The sequence below is a fragment of the Hippocampus guttulatus genome, chromosome 5, assembly GCF_054856545.1.
Source record: "Hippocampus guttulatus isolate MCC_2025c chromosome 5, RoL_Hgut_1.0, whole genome shotgun sequence".
In the NCBI taxonomy this organism is placed as follows: domain Eukaryota; kingdom Metazoa; phylum Chordata; class Actinopteri; order Syngnathiformes; family Syngnathidae; genus Hippocampus; species Hippocampus guttulatus.
The window spans coordinates 8086865-8106514 of record NC_141265.1 but is presented as its reverse complement, the minus strand read 5'-3'; the positions used below and the strand labels follow the sequence as shown (position 1 = coordinate 8106514).

Below are 19650 nucleotides of genomic sequence, written 5' to 3'. Positions count from 1 at the left end.
TCCATTTTGTCGTCATAAAAATCATAAACAAATGGTATTATTGTAGAAAATTATGTCATGAATGGCCACCCCCTTGCCCATTGAATTGTTTATCGTATATTTTGTGTCATTTCACAGAAAGGATAAGCTAACTCAAATGTCTTCCATAGACTAAAAACATTTGCGTTTTGGGCAGATGTCACTTGGAGAAAAGTGTATACAGAAAGAGTAAGAAATGTTTACCCAAAGTATTAACCTTGTGAAAACAATTTCACTGTGTTTGCTCGCTATATAAATGTCATCTGTTGTTACGTTACCCTGTGTTTGTTTCATTATAAGGTTTTACCACATATGCTGACCAACGGTGTGTTTAATAAAACCCCACGGTGAGGAATCTGTCATCTATGGAACTGATTAAATGTCACCATGGTAACCTGTTTGGTCGCTCCACTTTGCCCGACCCTCTCGTGTTGCGAGCTGCGTTGGACCCTTCTGATTGGACAAAAGCTCAACCATACACGGAACGAATGTACGAACCGGAAAATGGGGGCGTGGCGAAACGGCAAGGCCACGCGTTTAATATTACGTGATGATTTAAGTTACTATTTTCAAGGTTTTTCTCACTTAAAAACGATTTTCTGAAACACAAATATGGGTGACTTCAAAAGCATATATGCATAGCACATTTAGAAAACATGCCTCGGGTTTCATGTTCGATCGTAGCCGTGAAGGGCGTCGTTGAGCCAGCCTGTGAAATGCAATTGGTCAAAATATATGTCACTCACCTGCCGGTTACGTTGCACTGCCGCTAGCAGCCAGTGTAGATACACACACTTTGAATGAAAGTCGTCAAGTGTTCCAGACTGAGACCTCCACCATCTGTCAATATATGAACGCTTTCAACACTGAAATTATCCGTCAGTGTATGTATCCAGTGAGACTATATCACTAGTGCTTGGCATTCACTTTGATCACATTTCCGCGTTTCCGAGGAAAAGGTAAGACACATGGTAGCCCCTTCTGTAGTAGACCACGTATTTCTGGTTAGACAGGTACGATAGCTATCATAACTGGCGACTATTAATCTTAGTTGCTATTCCGATAAGATTACTGGCATGTTTAATAATGATATGAACGTATTTATCGACGTCTTTAATAATTGTTAATGTTTTTGCAGTCGTGTGTTCTTTCTTGCTACTGCTAGCATCCTGGCTAGCCAACTCCGATCATATTGCATGCATGTCATCACGTCAGGCTTGCTAGCTCACTTTGAAAACCTGCTAATCTCGGACGTTATGGACTGAAACTGTGGCCCCTTTGACAGTGCCTGTCCCGTATTGAAGACCGGGAGTGTGTGCGGCGATGCAGCGGCTCACGGCGCAGCTCTTCGCCGGGCTGGTTGCAACGGTGCTGTCCGTGCTGTTTGTGCAATGTTGGGCGGACGGCGGCGGCGGCGGCCCCCCCAGCTTGACCGAAAGGGTGATCTGGGCTGTCAATGCAGGAGGGGAATCGCACGTAGACGTGCACGGTATTCACTTCAAAAAGGACCCTTTGGAAGGCAAACTCGGTAAAGGTGAGTCATCTGCAATAACGTATCAGCATGACCCCACATGCACAGTATTATGGTAATCAAACTAGTGCAAATAAAGCAATAAAACAAAAGCTACAAATTGTTAAAACGTAACAATAATAGAGTGTAGCGAATACACCGTGGCGTGTATTTTGCCGTATTGGAAGCGAAAAAACACAGATGGTACCTTGGTGTTTACCACATTCATTATTTGAGCCACCACATTCAGTAATTGAGCCAAGCAGTCGTATTTTACAATATGAAAATCTCATGGCACACCACTAAACAAAGATGTTACAAAAAGCGGATATACATAGGTAACTTGTGTACTTTTTGGCATCTAGTTGAAGAGCATTTGATTGTTATGCCTTCCAACAGGTCGCTGGCACACAGGCACAGAAGAACAAAACTGCTTTACTTTACATTAAATTACATGAACCCTACATATGATTTTGAACTATTGCATTACTACCACCACACTTCACTGATGAGGTGTTAGTCAGGTACATAGATATTCTCATTTTATGGCTCTAAATACCAGCACAATGGAATTGAAATGAAACTATTTTATTTTAACTCCAGACATTCAGCTTTAATTTGTCTGTATTTCGGCTTCATTTAAGAGCCACTCGCCACATATTTTGCAGAGCAGGATTGGTGCTTTGAATGGGAATCACTTGTTGCGATAAATCCATCTTCCCAGTAGGTGTCCTGGTATTATCTGTGAAATGCATCTTTTTCTTCTTGGGCACAAGCTACTGTGTTGAATCTTCACTGGGCCGTTTCCCCTTGCAAAGAAACTTTTCAAATATGTCTTTTTTTTTTCTACAAATGTTGTTAGCTTGTGAATTTAATATTAGCGTTACGTAACCGAGACAATAAGCATCTTGACATGCGTTATGAGTCAGTCAGATGGATGTAACGGAGAGAATCCAGTCACTCTTCTAAATGAAATATTTTTTTCACCCTCTGCTAATAAATAAAACTAGAATTACTATCATTTCATTGGATTTAACGAACCAAACATACTCAAATGTATCTAATCTTACTATTTTCACTTGTTGTTTAAATAACATGCAGACTTTTAATATAGGCAGCAATTAGGCCACATGGTTTCTGCAGACCGAAGGAAGTGGCAGAATTCTACAACACTACAGACATTTTGAGCATTCGGGAGTGTTAGTATAGTTGTTCTCAAGCCATTTTCAACCCTGAAAATTGGTTAATCTTGAGTACAAATAACGAATGAAATTGGATCAGGCCAAAAAGCATTGATTTCAGAGAAAACATTAAATTAACTATTGTTTGACATGCAGGGTTTCCGCCCGACAGTAATTGAGCAGCGAGCCGTTACCAGCTTATCAGTTGTTAACTTCCGTGTAGCTAACTGCATGTAGCAATCCAGACCTTTTGTCTGCGTCACCTTAAGGAGTTTACTACTCTGCCCTGCACCAACCTCACACGCCAGTCAGACCGCTACTTGAATCTTCCACCACGTTGCTGCTTGCTACGAAGCCTGGCAGGTATACAAGCCTGTGGCCATACTGCTCCGCAAACATAGGAAACATTGTAACTTTCCATATGGTAAGCGTCCTTGGTTCCCATGAAAGGCATCATCAACAGTAAATCTAGGGTAATATTATCAATTTGTTGTGAATCTAGTGTCATGGTGGCTTAGAGTGACGCACATGTACAAGCTGTTGCCCAATGTAAGAGAAGGAACATCCACATGGTGTAGCTTCTGCAAATAGCTACAGAATAATGAGGAATCAGCAATACAGTACATGAACCCCTGCATCCCCCCTCCCTCTCCGGTGTCTGTCAAGTATGCAAAAAAGCGGGTGCTGATCAAATTGTCCCAGCTAGCAGAACATTTTTGTGCTTCAGCACTGGTCACAACAATAAAGGGTGCAAACTCTGTTCTAGCTTGTCATTTGAGACAGAAGGGTTTAAAGCAAGTCCAGAAAGGTCAGGGCGAGCACACACGTAGTATGGCACTTCTATAGATTCAAAACTGTCAACGTGCTCCATCGACTGCAGCAATGTATTAACGTTTCTGAGTGCAAATACGGTTTTATTTTTCTTCGTAGCCTCTGACTATGGGATGCGTTTGCCGATCCTTCGCTCCAGTCCGGAAGATCAAGTTCTGTACCAGACAGAGCGCTACAATGAAGACACTTTTGGATATGACATCCCAATACGTGAGGAAGGCGACTATATACTCGTAATGAAGTATGCAGAAGTTTACTTTGCCCAGTCACAGCAAAAGGTAATCATGAAGGCATCCCGCAGGTCAATAAATAATGATAATATTGTAATATATTTAGCAGTGTTGTATTTTGGGACTATATAGGGGTTTGTTTTTTTGTCTTCACCTGCCATTTTCTGTTCACTGAAAATGACATCACAGTGCCAAACGGCTCAATTCACCTGTTTCCTGGGTTTGGTCATGTGACATTTGCAAGCAAAGTCATGAGGCTCTGTGATGTCATCTTCAGTCGTCAGCACAAGGCAAAATGGGTTCGATTCGGCAATAGGTGGGATTTCCGTCATACAGTAGCTCTAAATTACAACCAGGGTTCTAAATAAACTTTTTTGATCACCAGTCAATGTGGCTGATCAATCTCTAAAGTGAGCAGTCAATAAGAATGTCCAACAGCCATTTTTTAAAAATCTTAAGCTGTGCTCTTTTTAACCTACATCCATCACACTATCCTTTCGTTTCACCCACTGGTTACATTCTCGACTCTAGCATGAAATACACGTCATTACGTTCCATTAAGTGATCACTGACAGGTGTACAAATGACCGAGAACAAAACATAGCGTCGGGTTGGGCATTCTTTGAATTTGAACAATTCCGATTGCGGTTTCTGGTACAGTACCAAACAATTCTGAATACTGTATTGATTCATTTCGGGCGTCCATGCTACACCCATTAATTTTTAGCAGCTTGGAGCACAGACTAAAATAACATTTGACACGTCTTCTAACCTTCCACGCTTAGTGACAAGGCACGACAACAGAAGACCGTTGTTCTCATCTCTCATTTCCTTGTTTTCATCCAATCAGTCATCATTTGAAAGGCCCACCGGCAAATCATGAGAAATCATTTTGATGTATTACTGTATCCGGTAGCTGCCACACTATACGCAATACAGTACATAAAAATAAATATACTTTAGCTTCCAAAATCTTCTACACTGATGAATTGGTTCAGTGTTAAATGAAAGATGTCAAAACAACCCTTGCCACCTTCGATTTTTTTTCCCCCCCCACATGTGGGCCTACTGGTTGAAATAGAGATGCTCAACCAGTGGTTCTTAACCTTGTTGGAGGTACTGAACCCAACGAGTTCAAATGCACATTCTTCGAACCCTTCATTAGTGAAAAATAAAACAGTTTTTTTACAAATTCAAGACATAAAAAAAACACATTTATTAAAAACTGAAAAAAAAATACAATTTCTAGACACAAGTATACGTTTTTTTTAATTGTGCAGAAAATGGACCGTGCATGACGTACTATCACGACAGTCACACGACTACTGAGTGAAGCAAATTTCCCGCAGCACTGATTGGACAAGCAATGTAATGTGATCATCTGCAGCGGGCGTATCATAGCTAATTGACATGTTGAGTCGGGTGTGTCTTAACCTCAGAGGCTCCTCCGAACCCCTGAGACCCGACTCACCGAACCCTTGGCGTTCGATTGAACCCAGGTTAAGAACCACTGTGCTAAACAGATATTTTTGGGGTGACCTCGTCTGAACTTATCTACAAATTAATTTGCTACATTTTTACTTTTGAAATTCTCATAGGCTTATTTTTAAACAGTTAATATCAAATTCTGTGTATATATATATATATATATATTCTTTTTTTTTTTCTTTCACTCAGGTTTTATTTTTGAAAACCTCATGGAAATAACTTCACACATGATTGTAAATGAGTATCCATATGGGGTGAACATGCTGTGTCGAGAATAAAAGCAAAGAAATTTGGCAACCCAGTTCAGATTAGCAGCCGGTAAAGTGTGTGACACACTCTCGCTTGGTTGAGAAAAGACTCTCTCATCAGCCACACAGCATGATTAAAAGTTGTTCTACAGTATTTTTGGAAAACGAGAAAAAAACATGGTGGTAGTTTTTTATTTGTTAGTTTTTTCCTTTCGTTTACTTGATCAGCCATCTGGTTGAAGGTTTTGTTACTACAGCAATAAAAAAAAACGTTTGGGTGATTATTTTGGTTCATTAAAATCTGTATTGTGAAAGTTTTTAAAGTTCAAACTTAAAAACAATGAAAATATCTCCCGAACTTGACATGCTAGAAAAAATGACATGTTTTTAATTAGCATCAAAATACCTTTTTGTGGTACAGTAAGCCCTCTCCGATTAAAAGTTGTTGACCATTGCCATGAATTGTTTCATGTTCAATCAATGTAAAATATGTCCCAAGTCACACATCGTGGTTTAACAGGTATTTGATGTTCGGCTAAACGGCCACGTGGTGGTGAAGGACCTGGATATCTTTGATCGAGTGGGTCACAGTACAGCGCACGATGAAATAGTGGCCTTCTCCATACGACGTGGCAAGCTGAGTGTGCAAGGAGAGGTGTCCACATTTAACGGGAAGCTCATGGTGGAGTTTGTAAAGGTGAGTTCAATGTGACCAGAAACACTTGACAAAGCAGTTTATATAGTGGTACTGTGATTTATAACTTCAGTTTATTTAATTTTTCCAATTGAAGTAAGTTAAAATGCCAGTAATCTGTTCCAGCTGCAGTTTTTTTTTTTGGTAAAGAAAATAACGCTGTTGTATAAAAACCTAATTAAAGTGAATTTAAATCGATTGGTTTCATAAAGTGTAATTACTGAATGTGTGTAATTCATCCTTTTAAAGAGTGTGATTGATTTCATCAATTTGTGTGTTTGTGCCCACATGTGAGGGCATTACATAATTAAAAAAATTTCCCGGCTTGACTTGAACAGCACTGTATCGAAAGGATTGTTCATCACGCAAAGTGAAAAAAATCAAATAAAAAGACCAGGCCATAATTTAAAAACCCTGAAGGTGGGGTATTCATAAGTCAAGGTACCACTATATTATAACAACAACATGATAATGGAACTTTATTTCTTTGCCAAGTGTTACATAATTCAGTTTGTCGGGGGGGGGGATAAACTTTAAACCCAATAAGTGAGCTTTTAGATGAGAAGACTGTGATGTAGGCTGTTTTAGGTCACTTGGAAGAGTTCCATAATCTTGGAACTTGAAGTACGCAAGGCTCCGTTGCCATAAAAGAGCTGACAGGGTTTAGAGGCTGTGTGTCAAGGACCAAGGAAAATGGTTTGCCTTTGGTGATTGTCTGAGTTCACATCGCGCAGTTCTCTTTTTTTCTTGCTGCGACAGTGAGGATGAAGAATTATCACACTTTAAGTTTTGAACTTTTGCTGCATTTTGGCATGAATATTACACCGGCACAACTTTAAGAGTGAGTTTGCTCTTTATCTGCCGGACTTGCAATCAGAGTAAAGATGTCTTGTGCGCCATATGCATACTTGGCTAATTTTAGCGCTGAGGAGACAGCCTTTAAGTTTGAGAACAAGTGACAAATGGTGTCCAGCTTGCCCGAGGCTTCGATTTCAAAAGGATTTATGGTGGGCCAACCAATGAAGGACTTTGTATCTGTCGATCACAGGACGGCAGCGTGACAAAAAGCTTTTGGTCTTCCCATGTGCCGATAACTGGAGGACTTCTTGGAAATTTGCATATTACTTTCATCGAATTTGGTTCCACTGTACAAGTGGGTCAACCTTTCATCTGTAACATTAGTCAAGGTTTTGCGCTCTGAAGTCCTGATCGTTTTGTCCTTCATCCACACAGATGTCATATTTGTGGAGCTATGTGTCATTTGAAAAAAACCTAGAAAAGTGATTTCTCAAGCAAAATATACGTTGCCTCTTGTGTGATGACTTTGTTGGATCTGTTCTGTATTTCAGGGCTATTATGATAACCCAAAGGTCTGCGCCCTCTATGTAATGAAGGGAACACCAGAAGGTAGGGGTTTTTTTTTCAGATTCTTATTGTAGATGATTCATTTGCTGTTTAATGTACACGTTTGAACAAAATTGTTGGAACCCCAGTGGTCACAGAAAAAGAACTTTAATCTGACAAAAGTAAGACTACATTTAAATGTCATGAGAATTAGCCAATGAAAATCAGATATTGCTTTTGAATTAAAGTACAACAGAATATTGGGGGGGGGGGGGGGGGTCATGAAACGGCCCTGGACAAAAACGACGGTGATGTGCCTTGCCAAAAAGCTCCGATTTGGTCCTGTCTTCCCAGAGGAGATTCTCACAGAGGCTTTGTCGCTTGTCAACATGCAGTTTGTCAAAATCCAGTCTCTCTCTATCTTCCTTGGTTGTCTCTTATGAAGTCCACTTTCACTCAAATGACAGCAGATGGTGCAATCGTACACATTAGTATCAGATCCTTGACCTTGGAGTTCACCTTTAATTTCATTGGAGGTTTCTTCTGGGTTTTGTTACCATTCGTATTATCCTTCTTTTTAATTTGTCATCAGTTTTCTTCTGTAGCCACATCTATAAAGGTTGGCGACAGCCCCGTGGATTTATTTCAAAGTTCTAAATATGGGCAACTGCAGGAACGTCAAGCTGCTTGGAGAAGGTCTCATAGCCTCTGCCTTTAGCATTCTTGTCTATGTTTGTAATCTCCTGAATCAACGCTTTCACTCGCTTCACCTGGCCCATGTTTAGTGTGGTACACACCACATCACCAAACAGCACAGTGACTGCTTGTCAACCTTTAAAAAGTCCCCCTGATTCATGACAACTTTGAAGGGACCGACAATGCAATGTCTTGATTTTCATAGATGAATTTTCAATGGATGTTTTATGAAGTTCTTTCTTTGAACACTATCTGTTTTTCTTTCATTTAAAGTGTCACCGACAATTTTGTTCACGTGTACTTGTATTATATTCCCCCAAACGGGAAAACTAGTACTGAAACTTCCACAAAATGAATCTCATTTTTCTGTGACGCTCCTTTTCTTGTGAAAAGATGTACCAAAACTCCAGCCTCACCCTGGCTTGGAGAAGCACGAGGAAGAGGAGGAAGAAGAGGAAGATGGAGAGGGAGGGGACGATGGAGGCAAGAAGAAGCTCCCGCCGGATTCTAAGCCCAGGGTCCAGTCGGGACCCCGAACGCCGAACCCCTACGCTGCCGACAACAGCAGCCTAATGTTCCCCATCCTGGTGGCGTTTGGCGTCTTCATCCCCACTTTGTTCTGTCTCTGTCGGCTGTGAGATGACTGGACGGACACGACAAGTTAGGGGAGGGTGGGATGCGGGCGTTTCGAGGAGGTAAATCATACACATGACTCGGAGGAAATCTGGACCATGGAGGACAATAAGTGCAGGAGGAGGCAAGAGAGAAGGCGAGCAGGGTGAATGTTTGCCTTCCACCTTCTGCTCTCCACTTTGAACGACATGCTTCATCCATTTCCTATTCCAGATGAAGTCTTCAAAGGTCTGAGCTCAGCAAACACACGCTCACCGTTCTTCCCCGGGGGCCGCTGTACCAACTTTTCAGTATTTGGCACGCAGCATGGGGAAAGCCACACTTTGTCTGACACACTCTTCATCATCTGGCCATACGTGGTATTGGAAACAGGCTCCATACGGAATAAACCACAAGATGAACTATGTGGAAATATAGCCATCGTTTTGGCTACTTGCCTTTCTGTGTCGAATTAGTCCATTGTATGTGTGGCGTAATCTCACATGATATGGAAAGCCCTGTGTGCATTCATATTCAATAGATTTAATATCCATCTTAAAGTCCATGTGCTTCTACACGCTTTGTTCTCACTAGGCAGCTTTGTTTATAAGGCAACTCAATGTACTTCACTCAAGCAGACACAGCCCAGACAAGCATTTACAAAAACAACAGTTAACGACATTCAGAACCAAACGAGAGAAAAACAAAAGTAGCTTACAGAAAATGCTGAAAGTACATTGACAACATTTAAATACATGAACAAAAAAGTTTCGGCATTTTAAAGTAAAGAAATGAGTGGGTTTCTAAAATAACAAAATAAATTTCAACAAAAAAATTTAAACATTGAAAGGACCTTGCAAGCAGTTACACTTGGGACTGACCTCACTTATGTTGGGTATCTTGTAGACTGTAAATTTCCCCAGTGTGGGACAAATAAAGGATATCTTATTATCTTATTCCATTTGTGTGCAGCATAACAGGTACATGCTGCTTCACCCTGTTTACTTTGAACTCTGGGCTCCACTAATTGACCCAAGTGTGCAGATCTCAGAGCCTTACATCAATCCAGCCATTTATTTTCTAATCGCTTGGCAACCATTTCAGGGAGTACCCAGCATACTACGTGAAGACAGCTGGGATAGGCTCCTGCACACCCGAGACCCTCATGAGGCCAATCGTGGGGCCAGAGCCAGACAGCATGTCTTTAATGGATTCAGGACCTAAACCATTCAGTGATTTGTCGACCAGTAGCAGAACTTTAAAAACTAATCTACAGCTGATTGGGAGCCAGCTTAAAGGGAAGTCAACCCCAAAAAAGGTTTTTGCAATAATAGGTTCTATGCAGCACTGCTAGTCTAAACATGGCATTCTGATGAATCTTGCATTTGTGGAATATGAGTTAAGCAGTAAAATCCACCCGTTTTTGTCCATTTCAGGCGTCGGCCATTTTGCCACTAGCTGTCAACTGCAAATAACATCACAGTTGCTCAGGTAATGACCGATCACGCCTCGGCTTCAGAAAAAAGGTGAGCAGTGATTGGTCCTTATCTGAGCCTTGAGCAACTGTGATGTCATTTTCAATCAACAGATAGTGGCAAAATGACCTCCCCCTTTGTTGGCTAAAAAGCGGTGGATTTTGCTCTTAATCAGAATGCCGTGTTTCGACTGTTAGAGCCGCATCAAAAATATTACTGCAAGGAACATTATCTGGTTGACTTCCCCTTTAAAGCCTGTAGCACTGGATTAATATCTTCTCCTTTTTCTGGTCAGAACCCAAGCTATAGCTTTCTGAATAATTCTCTTTTGAGGGGGTACAGTCAGAAGACCGTTAAACTAATCGTCTACTGAAGATAAAAGCATAGTTAAGTCTCGCTTAGTCTGCTGAGAGGATGCAACCCTTCAGTCTGGATACCGGTATATGTTTCAGCTGGTAAAAAGGCTGTTTTGGTGATGTTATTTGATATGAGTGTTGAAAGTCAGGTCTGAGTCTTATCAGTGACCCAAGGTTTCAGACTTGGCCTTTGGTTTCAAAAGGCAGTGTTTTCGAAGAGAAATCCTCTTCTTTATTACCAAAAACAATGACATCTGTTTTGTTTTGGTTTAGCTGAAGGAAATGTTGTTTCAACCAGCTGTTAATTTGCTCTCGATGTTGAACTGCTGTCATTTGGGGACATTAATAAATATAGCTGTGTGTCATCTGTACAAACATGACAGCCAACATTGACGTTGTGAAGCATTTGACCGAAAGGTAACATTTACAGACTGAACAAAAGGGGTCAAAGGTCTGACCCTTGAGGGACGCCACATGTCATGTACATTCAGATTCACAACTTCCAGTGGTCACCAAGTAACTCCTTAAGGGGGTACCTGGACCATTTTAGGACTGTTCCATTTAAACCCTTTCAAGTTTCTAACCAGTTCAACAGTCTATTATGATATATTTTATCAAATGCTGCACCAATACAATTAGCACCGACACCTTCCCTCCGTCACTGTTCAATCTCATAACATTTAGTACTTTAATAAGAGCTGTTTGCGTTCTGCGATGAGGTCAGTAACCTGATTGTAATTAAGTCCGTCTGAGTTTAAGAAGTTGCAGAATTGATGAACTCACTTTCTTGACAACCTTGGTTAAGAAGGAAAGGTTTGAGATAGGTCTATAATTTGCTGCAAAGGACACCTTGGGTTTTGACTGGTCAGGCCAAAAGTGTCATCAGTAGTGGGGGGAAAAATGTTGCTATTGTAAGGCAGTCATTCGACCTGTGCGCTCGGTCATTCTCCTAGTGTGCTGAAGTGTGTAGTGTATGTACATGGACATTATGCTGGATATCAAGGTTATGGACTACAGTACATGTAAATGTTCAAACAACTTTGCATGAGCTGGAGACCTCACGAGTCTCCTCAGCAGCAGTCAGGTGATTAGGATGGCTCTGTTTCAAAATCCACACCTTGCAAAGACATCAATCTTTGCATTTCTCCGTTCTTGTCTTTTCCTTAGTTTGCCAGCTTTTGAGTTCACCAATGAGTGTCATTTGAAATTGTTGCACGTTTTGAACTAGGTAGTAGCTAAAAAAAAAAAATACTTTCATCATCAGACCTCACTTTATCTAAGTTTGTGGCAAAACCAGAGGGAGTCTGCATTCCCTTGCAATTATTTGTTCACTGTTGCGACTTGGTTTGTTAAACATGCAGTTTTGTTGTCTGATAACGGCACGGAGTTCCCACAAGTAGCCCGTGGCCGTCATTGCGCCCGTCTTCTATCCATGAAATGGCTCATGAGTGCTTTCCATTGACAAGAAGAAAGCACAACATCACTGGTGGTTCCAAACAAATGTTTACTCCATGTCCTTTTGAATTCCCAGCAGCCTTTTTAAAAAAAAAACCCTCTTGTCTTAAAAAAAACATCCGGCCTACTTTTATCTTTCCTTTTTTCATACCAATGAGAACTTTAAGGTTTAGTTCAGCAATTTGTGGTTGTTGACTAAACTTTTTTTTTTTAAATCTCTGCAACTACTTTGTTGCCCATGACCTCATTCCCAGAGTCCTCTTTGTGTTACATACAGTCTTGGCCCTTGCACAAGACCAAACAATTTTCTAAGAAATGTGTTCTCAACCCTCTCGTTAAAAATGCATTGCATTTTTTTTCCATGTTCAATTGATAAGTCTTAACATGTCAATGCCCCCTGCATCCAACCCAATTACAAATTTATGTGCTGTGGATCCTTCCTTGCTCCTCCTCATTTTTTTTCGTTGACTGATAGTAGAACACAGAATAATGTGGTGCCATTTTCTTTCCTTTGTTGCAAGATGTGAGCATCTTCTTCCCCTGTCCGAAAGGGTGCAAAAACATCATTCAAAATTGAACTCTGAACATTTGCTGATGACAGTGGTCACGTGTTTATATATGGTAGAAATCACACATTTTCGTTCAACGGTTCGCTCCTCGCTTCTCAGTTCGAACTGAGACGTTGGGGCTTTATTTGTTTGTTTTTGTTTTGGCTTTCTCTTTAAGAGACACGTGACGTTTCTTTAGGAGAGGAACAGCTGTTGGGACAAAGTATGAGACAACAACAAAATTGAACTGACAGACAAAAGAAATGGTTGTCATGAAAACCTATAAATGAGCTTCTCTGAAAATGTGTGGTTCTTCCATTTGATCATGTTGTAATTTAAATCTGAGTGGGGCTGATCTGGAGATATGTTGTTCTGCGTTTGGATTTAGTGTGTGAAATGTTGCCTCAGGATGTCTTTTTGCTTGGAATAGTTTTAACATTTGATTGGTGTGAACTTTTTGCACTGCCTTGTGTGTCATTGTCGTTGCCTTGAATTATCGAATACATTGTGCTTTACCATCATGAGCCTTTTTTTCCTCTTGTGCTGAGTTATCACTCCACGCAAACAGCTCTTGCTGGAGTGAAGGAAGCTTCATCGGTCAGCAGCATTTCATTTGTACTTGGTCCATTTGTTCCACGAGCAATTATGTGGAACGTGGGAGACTTCCGTCAAACATAAGCCCGGCACCGATTTTATTTTTAGACATTGGCCCCGGTATTGTTAGTTCATCGCGCTCATAAAAGCACCGGAGGGGAATGAAGATCCACTCTGTGTCTTTCCATATGAGAACCAAAGACTTGTCTTCACTCCATCCGCAATCTTCTTAAACACAGGGGTCCTAGCTTTCTGATTCTTTGCTTACCTTATGAAGCATCCAATAAATCAGGGAAGTCAACCCCAGCCATGTTGAAATCTTTTCACCCTCCTCAAATCACAATCTTTGAAATTGTTCTGTAATTAAGGGGGCATTGTTTGTCTGTTTATTTTGTGATATACTGTACCCCATTTCGCCGAATGCCCAGCCTGCCCCCGCCCCCCACTCCTCTGTTATTTACGAATCAACTGTACAGTACACGTGAGGTGAATTTGTTGAAACAGAGACAAATTTACAGAGCAAAACCTCAGCAAACGTCTCCACCGTCCAGACATCCCAAACGTCTGTCACCCACCTCGATGGCGAGTGCGTGAGATGGCCCGTGGATGATCCGACCGTATGCCATATACATGTTTTGGATTAACAAACTCTCCTGCAAGGCCTGAAGGCAGCAGCAGACAGACTGAGAAATGTGCTCAAGTCTCTCGACACTTGGTCACATGTGATCCATGCAAAGTGACAAAATGCTGATAAATGCTGTCTCTTTTTAATAAATGTGCTATTTTATCAGACTAGTCGCTTCTGTTTTTCCACCCTGTCATCAAGTTAAAAGTGAAATCCGGGTGCGTTGATAATCCTGGTTCTGACATTTTTTTCCCCTTGTTTTAAATTCCATAAATCCCCCCTCATCTGTTTTTAAAGAAGTTTCCCAAGGACCTGGTCACTACTAAGTTCCACATGCTTTTGTTTGTCCAGGTGTCTTCTCCTGCCCCAACAACTGAAAATGTCTCTTTACTGCGCACGCTAGAAAAGGTGACGGCAGACTGAACAAGCAGCTGCACAAAGACCAATGAAGCCCCAATAAAGTGGGCCAGCGCTTTCATGACTTTGCTTATGATATCAGCTCTTCTGTGTATTAAAAAAAAAAAAAGCACAGAATGAAAATGCTCATGGGTATATATATTTATATAATTTCTACAAACCATAACATTTATAAATTAATATATTTGAGTAAGAAGTGCATCATTTCAGATTAGTCTTAATTTGATGAGTTCAAAAGTGAAAGGCTCGGTCGACTTGAGTCCAGTGTCTGTTCAGTTTGACTTCATCGGTAGTAGAGGGTTATGAAAGGCGTGTGGAGGAGGCCAACCCCGCTGCTTTCGCAGAGCACGTCAACTCCGTCCCGACTGCAGCCTAAGGCCAAGCCCAGCTCCCCCCACACGTCTCCGCCATTGTCCTGGAGATCCACTGAAGGCAGTTTTTTAAGCGAGGGAGAAAGCATGACTTTCCGCATGTTCACCAGGTGGCGACCTCTTCCGAGACCACCCGCCGCCTCTTGAAGACTCTGGAAAAGGAACAGCAGATCCACGCGCAACTCCACGGTGTTACCGTGGGCTTTTGAAATAAATCTGGAAATGGAAACAACATAGAGACATTTAGGAATTACAACGCCGCCGTTGTTACAAGTCCCTCAAACACACCCTTCCAAAGAAGAGAGCTTATGTTTAGAGGTGACATATTACCTTGTCGGAAGGTTGCTCTTTGCCAAGGACAGAAGTGCAGGATGTATGTCCACCTGTTGCGGATTTGCAAACTGAAGGTGAAGCTCGGCTCTCTTTATGATCAATGATAAGACCTCCCTGGTGATGAGGAACTCGACATCCGAACCTGAGGACGAGCAAATTCTCATTGATTTCATGGACCGCTCAAATCTTTGCAACATTACTCTCGAGTCAGTGGAGCAGAACAGCCTCCTGGAGGTGATGTTTTCGCTCCTAATGCCTTGTTAATCTGTCAGCAGGATATCTCACCAATGTCGCGGAGAGAACATTAAGCCTGCGACGGGACATTTGTATGCAGATGTCATTGTGCACAACTGAATTAATCAAGCCATGAACGTGCCTTTGCAAGAATGTCTTAAGAAAGCAGCTTGGCAAAATGCAAAAGGGAAGCTTGCAAGGACATCTGTCATTCTGCTTGGGTTACATATCCCTCATATTTGCTTTAGTCTTTTCATGTTTATTTGATCATTTCGCTAACATTATCTTGCAAGCCGTTTTGCTCATTTTACATGGTTGTTTCACAATGGGAAAGTATTGGTTCATGGCGACATTGCTTTCTGAGGAGACAAAAGTGGATTACTCGGGTAAAAAGAAATCCTGGTTCTGCACCATCATGTAAATACTGCTACATGTGCAGTGGGCAAAGTATGGCCTGGGGACCACAAGCGGCCCACCGGTTCATTTGCATTAGTAACTTTTTTTTTTTTACATTACGTAAGCCTTTTCTTCCCCTAGAAATCATAGATTAAAAATGTATTGATCTGATTCAGTATTTGAATTATTACTGTGATGTCAAATTCATTTTTGTCACAAGCCACATCATAGTTATGGGTTTCCTCGGTAGGGTCCTGATGTTTATGAAAACGTCAACTTCACCACATTATTTCATATACAAAATTGCCCTGGCAATTGATTATTATTGTTAACAATTGATTAAATTTGAGATCGGGAATCATGGCACACAATTACCTAGTATAAATCTATTGTTTACTTATGTGAAGAAGGGATTGATGGAAAAGAGGGGCCTTGAATTTTACATATTGTAAATATAGGTCAAATAAACAATTGTTGCTTGCATGTGTGATTACATTTTAATCTAGTTTACTAAAGGCGATGAAAATGCTTCCTCGATCCCGTTTTACCTCGTCTTAAACGGCCCTGGAGCCCTTTGACGCTCCTGCAGTTGAGTCCCTCCTGACAACACCGATAGACCCGCCGCACGAGGCTGAAGAGGGGCTTCTCTGGGAACACCAACCCCCCGGAAGGTCCAGAGGCAGACAGAGGCCTGACACCGAGGCGCACCACGGTCGAATTATCCCGGCTATTACGATTGGAGCTTTCCTGCCAGGCCGCCGTGAGCTCCGCGCAGCGCTCGCGGTGTGCCTCCGCGGCCCCTCGCCTCCAGCGCCATAGGAGGTCCGTGCGTAAAGACGGTCTCGGGGACCCAGTCGACCTCCCCGGTGACCGTGCGACGAATCCATGCGCGTCCAGTGCGCGGCCTCGTACTCCCATATCGCTGGTAATCACGGAGATAAGAAGTAAAGCAATCCAATGGTGGGTGTGCGCGGAGGCCATGGTGGTCCTTCTTTTTCCGAACTGCAGCTTCTCTCCTCCGCCGGGTTGGACGCCTCGCCTGCTTTATATCCCAACTCACAATGGCAACAACTTTCCACTTAGAATTTGAATCCTGGCCGTCGTCCCGATCCCTGCCCCTCTTTTTGTTCGTGCCCACTTGACCCCCTGCCGCTTTCTTTTAATGCGCTCGCATAATGAGGCGCCCCGACGAGCGCCGACTCGGTCCATTCATATTCAGCCACTTAGCTAATGACTCCAATTACTTACACTCCATATTTGCACCATCGCTATGTTTGCGAGGCGCACAAATTACCGACAGATCGCGAATGATGTTTTCTAAGAATGCGTTTGCGCTTTTTAAACGACGTCGTCTTTCGCCAAGCTTTTGGAACGTTTGAAATCAAGGCGTTAAAGCGGAGGTCGGTATGGGCATAGAAATCGCTCAGATCATTCACATGCGCCTCTTCTCTCAGCTTCCACTAATTATGGACAGCTCACCAATAGGCTATATGGATTAATTTGTATCAAGCCAACGTTTGAAACAAATACAACACAATAATCGGTCAACAGTGGCTAGTAACAAAACCACACACATTCTTGTTTCAACTAGAATTTTTTCTTTTAGCCGAAAAAAACGACCATGTATAGTAAGGCGTTTAGATGAAAAAAACGACCATGTATAGAAAAGCGTTTTAAGCTGAAAAAAAGACCATGTATAGTAAGGCGTTCTTAGCCGAAAATAACGACCATTTATAGTAAGGCGTTTTTACACAAAAAAAAACCGACCATGTATAGTAAGGCGTTTTTACACAAAAAAAACGACCATGTATATAGTAAGGCTTTTTTACACAAAAAAACGACCATGTATAGTAAGGCGTTTTTACACAAAAAAAACACCATAGTAAGGCGTTTTTAGATGAAAAAAAACACCATGTATAGTAAGGCGTTTTTAGCTGAATAAACCGACCATGTATAGTAAGGCGTTTTTTAGTCGAAAAAAACGACCATGTATAGTAAGGCGTTTCGATGAAAAAAACGCCCATGTATCGTAAGGCGTTTTTAGCCGAAAAAAACCCAACCATGTATAGTAAGGCGTTTAGATGAACAAAACGCCCATGTATAGTAAGGCGTTTTTTAGCTGAAAAAAAGACCACGTATAGTAAGGCGTTTTTAGCCGAAAATAACGACCATGTATTATAGTAAGGCGTTTTTTCACAAAAAAACGACCATGTATAGTAAGGCGTTTTTACACAAAAAAAAATGACCATGTATAGTAAGGCGTTTTTAGGTGAAAAAAACCACCATGTATAGTAAGGCTTTTTAGCTGAAAAAAACGACCATGTATAGTAAGGCGTTTCGATGAAAAAAACGCCCATGTATAGTAAGGCGTTTTTAGCCGAAAAAAAAATGACCATGTATAGTAAGGCGTTTAGATGAAAAAAACGCCCATGTATAGTAAGGCGTTTTTAGCCGAAAAAAACGCCCATGTATAGTAAGGCGTTTTTAGCCGAAAAAAAACGACCATGTATAGTAAGGCGTTTAGATGAAAAAAAACGCCCATGTATAGGCGTTTTTAGCCGAAAATAACGACCATGTATAGTAAGGCGTTTTACACAAAAAAACGACCATGTATATAGTAAGGCGTTTTTAGATGAAAAAAAACACCATGTATAGTAAGGCTTTTTTAGCTGAAAAAACCGACCATGTATATATAGTAAGGCGTTTTTAGCTGAAAAAAACGACCATGTACAGTATATAGTAAGGCATTTTTAGCCGAAAAAAACGACCATGTATAGTAAGGCGTTTCGATGAAAAAAAACACCATGTATAGTCAGGCATTTTTAGCCGGAAAAAAAACGACAATGTATAGTAAGGCGTTTAGATGAAAATAACGCCCAGGTATAGTAAGGCGTTTTTAGCCGGAAAAAAAACCACCATGTATAGTAAGGCGTTTAGATGAAAAAAACCACCATGTATAGTAAGGCGTTTTTAGCCGAAAAAAAACGACCATGTATAGTAAGGCGTTTAGATGAAAAAAACACCCATGTATAGTAAGGCGTTTTTAGCTGTAAAAAAAGACCATGTATAGTAAGACGTTTTTAGCCGAAAATAATGACCATGTATAGTAAGGCGTTTTTAGCCGGAAAAAAAACGACCATGTATAGTAAGGCGTTTCGATGAAAAAAATGACCATGTATAGTAAGGCGTTTAGATGAAAAAAACGCTCATGTATAGTAAGGCGTTTTTAGCCGAAAAAAAACGACCATGTATAGTAAGGCGTTTAGATGAAAAAAACACCCATGTATAGTAAGGCGTTTTTAGCTGTAAAAAAAGACCATGTATAGTAAGACGTTTTTAGCCGAAAATAACGACCATGTATAGTAAGGCGTTTTTACACAAAAAAAAACCGACCATGTATAGTAAGGCGTTTTTACACAAAAAAAAACGACCATAGTAAGGCATTTTTAGATTAAAAAAACCACCATGTATAGTAAGGCTTTTTTAGCTGAAAAAAACGACCATGTATAGTAAAGCGTTTTTAGCCGGAAAAAAAAACGACCATGTATAGTAAGGCGTTTCGATGAAAAAAACGCCCATGTATAGTAAGGTGTTTAGATGAAAAAAAACCACCATGTATAGTAAGGCGTTTTTAGCTGAAAAAAACACCCATGTATAGTAAGGCGTTTTTAGCCGGGAAAAAAACCCACCATGTATAGTAAGGCGTTTTTAGCTGAAAAACAAAACCATGTATAGTAAGGCGTTTTTAGCCGAAAATAACGACCATGTATAGTAAGGCGTTTTTACACAAAAAAACCCCCACCATGTATAATAAGGCGTTTTTAGCCGGAAAAAAACGACCATGTATAGTAAGGCGTTTAGATGAAAAAAAACACCATGTATAGTAAGGCTTTTTTAGCTGAAAAAAACGACCATGTATAGTAAGGCGTTTTTAGCCGAAAAAAACGACCATGTATAGTAAGGCGTTTTTAGACGGAAAAAACGACCATGATTA

General features: G+C 41.0%; 2 protein-coding genes across 2 annotated transcripts; one reads left to right on the top strand and one right to left on the bottom strand.

Annotated features, from left to right (window-relative positions):
* Positions 1 to 803: 803 nt before the first annotated feature.
* Positions 804 to 14072, top strand: mlec (malectin). Its single transcript, XM_086111955.1, has 6 exons — positions 804 to 977; positions 1304 to 1552; positions 3640 to 3818; positions 6027 to 6203; positions 7550 to 7607; positions 8634 to 14072. Exons 2-6 carry the CDS (start codon positions 1342 to 1344, stop codon positions 8876 to 8878), a joined length of 870 nt encoding a protein of 289 aa, XP_085968081.1. The 5' UTR covers positions 804 to 977; positions 1304 to 1341; the 3' UTR covers positions 8879 to 14072.
* Positions 14073 to 14527: 455 nt separating this feature from the next.
* On the bottom strand, positions 14528 to 16700 carry LOC147204909 (uncharacterized). Its single transcript, XM_086111889.1, has 3 exons — positions 16205 to 16700; positions 15024 to 15168; positions 14528 to 14909 (listed from the first exon to the last, which is right to left on the bottom strand). Exons 1-3 carry the CDS (start codon positions 16635 to 16637, stop codon positions 14606 to 14608), a joined length of 882 nt encoding a protein of 293 aa, XP_085968015.1. The 5' UTR covers positions 16638 to 16700; the 3' UTR covers positions 14528 to 14605.
* Positions 16701 to 19650: the final 2950 nt, after the last annotated feature.

What these genes read in the sequence shown, in the direction of transcription:
- mlec (XM_086111955.1), top strand. Translation starts at nt 1,342, where the DNA reads ATGCAGCGGCTCACGGCGCAGCTCTTCGCCGGGCTGGTTGCAACGGTG. An exon ending in TTGCCCAGTCACAGCAAAAG is followed by an intron (nt 3,819 to 6,026) that starts GTAATCATGAAG and finishes GTGGTTTAACAG; the next exon opens with GTATTTGATGTTCGGCTAAA. An exon ending in AATGAAGGGAACACCAGAAG is followed by an intron (nt 7,608 to 8,633) that starts GTAGGGGTTTTT and finishes TCTTGTGAAAAG; the next exon opens with ATGTACCAAAACTCCAGCCT.
- LOC147204909 (XM_086111889.1), bottom strand. Translation starts at nt 16,637, where the DNA reads ATGGCCTCCGCGCACACCCACCATTGGATTGCTTTACTTCTTATCTCC. An exon ending in CCAGGGCCGTTTAAGACGAG is followed by an intron (nt 15,169 to 16,204) that starts GTAAAACGGGAT and finishes GCTCGTCCTCAG; the next exon opens with GTTCGGATGTCGAGTTCCTC. An exon ending in AAGAGCAACCTTCCGACAAG is followed by an intron (nt 14,910 to 15,023) that starts GTAATATGTCAC and finishes TTCCATTTCCAG; the next exon opens with ATTTATTTCAAAAGCCCACG.